The sequence below is a fragment of the Uloborus diversus genome, chromosome 2 (genome assembly GCF_026930045.1).
Source record: "Uloborus diversus isolate 005 chromosome 2, Udiv.v.3.1, whole genome shotgun sequence".
Classification (NCBI taxonomy): Eukaryota; Metazoa; Arthropoda; class Arachnida; order Araneae; family Uloboridae; genus Uloborus; species Uloborus diversus.
This window is the reverse complement of record NC_072732.1, coordinates 59219308-59225618: the sequence shown is the minus strand read 5'-3', so window position 1 is coordinate 59225618 and position 6311 is coordinate 59219308. Positions and strand designations below refer to the sequence as shown.

General features: G+C 32.4%; 1 protein-coding gene across 1 annotated transcript; it reads right to left on the bottom strand.

Annotated features, from left to right (window-relative positions):
- Positions 1–1652: 1652 nt before the first annotated feature.
- Positions 1653–2581, bottom strand: LOC129217068 (60S ribosomal protein L4-like). The gene is given in 2 exon segments (XM_054851314.1): positions 1653–2530; positions 2533–2581. Coding segments are annotated over 2 exon segments (927 nt in total).
- Between the last annotated feature and the right edge of the window lie 3730 nt (positions 2582–6311).

Here is a 6311-nt window from a genome sequence, read left to right as displayed (position 1 = left end):
TTTAACTGTCAATGCTTTAAATTCTCCCAGATTCCAATTTTTGAAAAAAAGTCATCAAAATTGTACTTCTGGTTTTTAAAATTATGTCAGTGATCCTAGGTACTTGAAAGGAAATACCTAACCATCGTTTAGCTTTGGAAAAGAAGGAAGAAAGGAAATATATAGAAGGAATTTTTACTTATTTATTCTTTTAGCTTAAAACTGATTACATAATATTGCTTTATTAGATACATTTTACTTCAAATGAAGATTGGGAATGTTTTTTCTCAAAAATATTGATGTTCACTAGCACCAACTTATTTTTTTTAAAAAAGAAGGGGAGGGGGGCGTATGATAGGTATCAGTCAGCCACTAGAAAATGGCGATTAACTCAAAAAGGTCGGAAACCGCTGATCTAAAAAAATAACAAAAATCACATTTTGTTGGGATCTTATGATTTTAGACAAGTCTAATCTAATATATTTATTGCAATCAAATCAAAGCTTTCTTTGTACCATGCTTCTTTGTTTCTTTTAGCCAGGCCTGAGGAGTCGGAATCGTTAGAAAACATTCTGACTGTATAATAGTATTTTTTACTCGTAGAACAGCCTGTTGTCCAATACGTTTTTGTTTTTGCTGTTATTAAAGTAATTAAAATTGTATTTTGACACTGATGGTATTAGAAGCTAAGGGATGAAAGTGCCAAAGTTTAAATTTTGGTGCTAACCAGTACAAATGACAGCAGAACTTCTCCTCTGTTTTTAAGGCAAGAGATAGTATTAGTAGCCCTGGTGGATGCTTTGTTTTTTTAATGTAAATGTTTCTTAGCTGTTAACTTTTACCACTTTTTAAACAGACAAAATATATAATTTGATGATTGGCATTTCGGTCAATGATCTTTAAAAAACCAAAATGAACTGTTTTCTGAGAACAACATACAACAAATTGTGAGCATAATATAATTAAGTCAATGTATTAAGAAAGTGAAATACTAACAGGATACAAAGATTGAAATTCTAAACACTTGACCCAATGCTGATCCTTTAAAAACTTTGCCGATACAAGTTTGAAGTCATAAAAAATCTTTCAATGTTCATGTAAATTATGCTTATCTCCAGCATAAATTACATCTCAAAAGAATAAATAATTAAAACTTAAAACATGCATTAAATTCTTTAAAGATTGATTTTGTGACATAAAACAGCAGATGATTGCATACAATGGCAGGGGAAACAAATGGAAACAAAAGCAGAGGGTATTGATTTATAAATTTTCACTTAAATAGCTGTTAAAAACTTCCCCATAGTAATAACCTGGTAAAATGAAAAGTATATTATTTAAACATACAATAAAATCATTAACACTTAAAATTCACTTCACTCTTATCAATTAATTACTTGAGTTTAAAATTGCTCAAATAAATATTGAAAAATGGAAGCACCATATGGACGGCTATAAATATTTTTTTCACGTAAAAATTAATTTGAATACTAAAAAATGATTAAATTCTGAATTAAACCAACTTTTTCTTTAACTTCCTTATTTAGAAAATGATAAAAAGGAAAGTTAAATATGAAAATTAGTATAGCATAATGCTGGCCAAACAAGAAATAAAACATCTTGCTGAAACTTAATTATGCAAGCAAAACTAAGAAGCAGTAATATAGAATTACTTACTTTGGTTTTCCAATTGCCTTTCTCAATCCAGGACCTTTAATCAATCTAGCTAAATCAGTATTGGTCATTTTATGCATTGGGAGGTTGTAATTTTTCTTCTTAAGTGATGCCTTTTTGTATGTGCCATACAAAGCATCTAATCTCTTGAAAGCACCTTCTGTCCAAATCACAAAACGTCCCACATGTCCACCAGGTGCTATTCTAAGCAAATTCAGCTTTTCTACATTAATTGTTTCAATACCAGGAATATTTCTGAACGCCCTTGTGAGTCCTTGATCTTTACGATAAACAATGACGGGTCCCAACCTTTGAATTCGGCGACGATTTCTCATCTTACCTTTACCGGCTCTAAACCTCTTAGAATTGTACACCTTTTCAATGTCGGACCAGGCCTTGATTTTGCGTAAAAATTCTACTACTTGCTTTGTTTTAGTATATTCTTGGACTTTGTTGCTTACAACCAAAGGTACTTCAGGGATTTCTTCAATTTTATGTCCTTTGGACATCACCAATGCTGGAATGCCAGAAGCGGCAATAGCAGAACAAATGGCATAGCGACGCTGGTTTACATGTATCTTTCGGTGCCATCTACGCCAGGTTTTTGTTGGGGCAAACATGCGTCCACCACGGCACATATTTCCAAATGCACCCTGTCCCGAACGATGAGTTCCACCTCCTCGTACACGTGGAATACGAGCCACAGCACGACCAGTTCCCCAAGATTCAGCAGATGTTTGATGTCCGGCTTCCTTTGAAACAGCATATGGATGTCGACGATTTTTTGCCATATTCATATGAACAAAATTAACAATGTCAGGTCGAATTGGTGCCTTGTACACGATCGGCAAAGCAATTTGAACGCCTGATGGTTCATTTTTTCACTATAGACCGTCGCTACCGGCCTAGCAGCCGCAATTGTACTCATTTTTAACCCCGACCAAATCCGACACGTGAACAAATTTTCTTTCACAAATTCCGTGCCCCGGACCGCTATCGGAGTTGCCCTGGTGGATGCTGCAGTACAGCATGATTTAGGAAAAAAAATCAATGAAAGATTATCTAGAATCTAAACTTAAACGCTTTTTCTTAAAAACATTAAAACGTCAACACTTACATCCATTTGCTTTCCACTGTCTCATTTGGGAAAACATATCTGACAAAAATGATATAAAAATTCAGCCAAAAACTATAGCAGTTCTATATAAAAAGAGAAGCTTCTAAAAGCAGGGCCGCGAAGTCGGAGAAAAAATGGCCAACTCCAACTCCGACTCTGACCGCTGGATTTTGTAACCTCCGACTCCGTTTTTTTTTGTTTTGTTTTTCAATATACAACGTTAAAAATTCAATTTGAAAATCAAATTTCCCAACAATTGCGACTTTTGAAGTGAGATTACTCAAAAACCACATTTTTTTTTTTATGAAAAAGGATTAATTTGCTCCTTTTTTTAATGTTTAACAAATAGATTTTGATAAAATCCGTGCGTTGAATTTTGAAAAAAATGTAACTTTAGAGAAAAAAGCTTTCTTGCAAAGTCAAAAAATCTTTCTTGCGAGCGGACGGTCCAACTGGGTGACATCCATCTGGGGTTAAAGCCAAAGTTATTTCAAAGTTGATAAAAAAATATAAATATGTTAATCCTGAACTTTTTACCCAATAAATCTTAAGTCATATTTCATCTATAAAATTTCAACGAAACTAGGGCACTATATTTCTTTTACTATGTTATAACTGAGATCGAAGTATAAAATATATTATTATTTTTATTTAAAAGGGATCACTTCAGAGTCAAAACCTACTTCTACTTGGAGATGTCAGCAACAAAACCGTTTGCTGACAGTTGCTATTCGTTAAAGAAAGTTATAAAAACAAGCAAACTAGCGGGTTGGTAGAGATAGCTATTTTAGAATATTCGATGAGTAATCAATCCTGTTGAATCCCAATGGCAGTTCTTTTTTTATTAGTTGGCTTTAATAAAAATAATCGATCCTAATGATGGTCAGTTTCTTTCTTTTTTTTTTAAATTTTATTTATGTATTTATTTATTTTTTTAATATGCAAGGAGAGTCGGTGAAAATTAAAAAAAAAGAAGCCCAAAGCCTTGTTTTTAATCGTACTTTAATTTCTAACTAAAAACTTTAATTTTACTGTTAGTAAAACATAAGTGTAAGAAGGTCAAAAATGCTCCTTTAATTACTTAATTTATTTGTTAGTTTTCAATAGTTTATGTTAACGGAAAAAAGCAAAGTAGGTATATCTTTTTAAAAATCAATAAATTTAAAAAAAGTCTTTGAAGTAATGTGCAATCTTCTCTTCTTCATATATAATCGCTGCTACATAAACTTTGCGTTCTAAAGCAAATGCATCCATACTATCTCTATGCACTGTAAAAAATTCCGAAACGTTACTGAGTATTTCCGTGTAACGTTTCGGGATTTTATTGGTTTTTATATATTTCCTGGAAAAATCAAGTACTATTGTCAAAAAGTTTCCTGAATTACGACAAGTTGCACGAATGCAGACTTCTCACTGCTGCGAAAAATATTTTTAGCTCCCAGTTTAAAGATTAACTGAGAGTATTTATATAGTCTATCGGCTTCGGTCCGAGCACGGCTCGTCCAGACTGATTAAGTTTCCAAAGGGAACAAATAAGTTTATGGACTGCCTAGGCCTTGCAAGAATTGTAGGCAGGTAAAATTATTGGTACTTGCTTGCAAGTCTTAGCTTTGGCCATGTTTGCATTACTGCTATTGGAACTTTCTTGATAAATCAGGAAGGTGAGAAATTGTTATATTATGCGTAACTATGTTTACTCTAAAATTCCAGAGACACGACTGGCTTTAAACGGAAAGATTTCGGAATTTTCAGGAGGCTTCCAGGATAATTACAGAGGGGTTACTGACTTTTGGCGGAAAACATTCCTGGTTTTTGCAAGATATGTTACTGGCAGAAATTGGGCACACCAACTGCCCATTGTTTTCCAGGAACGTTTCTGAATCGTTTTTACAGTGTGTAAGTAAACCCACAAAACATTATCTTTAAAAAATAGCCATTCAAATGAACTCTAAACAAGTTAACTTTAAAAAAAAAAAAAAAAATCTGATTATATTCTGTGACGTACGTTACACTTGAAATCGTTGTAAGAAAAGAAGTATGTGAGCTAACAAGTACAAGAATACATTCTGTATTGTTAAAAATTTCTTATGTATGTCTAAGCATCACTTCATGACACAAAGTATATGTATTTACAACACACAGAGATGCGAAAATCATTAGAATAATTGTTAAATTTATAGTAAAATATTGTTATATCTAAAGAAATAATATATAATTTTTTAAATATTGGTACATTTAGTACTTAGGGGGCATCTTCTTATTTTTTATTGAATATTCGATCCGTCTGGGCATTCTTTTTATAAGTTTTTGGTAACTAATTTGTATTTCCTCGTCATGGTACCAAATTGAATGAGTTCTTCAGTGAGACAATTCTTGTTTGTGAAGTTCTATTTCTTTAATTTTTTCTTTACAATGATTCAAACATTCCCTATTGGGCTCATATATGGACTGTTTCCATGCCGTGGAAGTGTTTTTAGATATTCTTTTTGCATTCAAAATTTTGGTCACAGATAACGTTTCAAGACACAGAAGTCCATCATGCAAGAATATGAAGTCTCCATTTGGAAACCAAACTTTTAACTATAAAACCTTTGTTCAGGAACTTTTTCATGCTGATATTGGGTCCTCATTCCTTCTACAATTCTTAAACATCCAGCCCCTGAGCGGAAAATGTGCTCCATTCCATAACTTGGGTGTGGTATTTAACCGTTTGTGTAAAGCGACTCAGAAATAATACTTTACTGGTACTTCTCGTACTGACATACTGACTGCTTTTTTTTTTTTTTCGGTATTTTAAGCATTGATTTATCAGAAAAGTATAACTAAAAGGTAAAAATTACCCTAATGCATATAATTTGTTGGGAAATATTATCATAAAAAAGTTTTAGCCACATTTAAAAACAGTTCTGAATATTTAGTCAGTATGCAATAAATTTTATTTTAGGACAAAGACTGAACAACTTGAATTTACTAGAATAATTAAAGAAAAATTAATGTTTCTCACGTCCAATTTCTTAAAAATAGTTTCTGTGCAATTTTGCCCAAGCAAGTCGCCTTGCCATAGTAAATGCGATTTTAGCCCTCTTTACGAGGACAAGGAGAACCGAGTTCAACTGAGATGAGCTTTCTATGAATAGAAGAATCGCATACATTTACTCCATACGCTGATAGAGAGGTTTTTAGCTCATAAGTTGTTTTTCTGTCAGTCTTGGTAATATGAATTAATTTCCTTTCTGTTTCTGCAATTAGTTGATTTCCCTACTGCGTTTCTCTGCTCTGGAATTCATATATTTACATTTAAAATTTAAATAAATTATTTAAATTAAAGATATTTTTATTAAACACACAGATGACAGCAAAGTTTTTAGTTTTTTAGTAATTTCTTGTTATGTATAGTGCTTTTCTTGCATGAGACACTTTATAGTAGCTAGTTTTCTTGGTAAAATATCCATTGCTTCACTCGTGATCACAATAGTTCTTAAACAAAAGAAAAAAAACGGCCGATTATTAACTACAGTGCCGGCCAAATTATTACACTAAA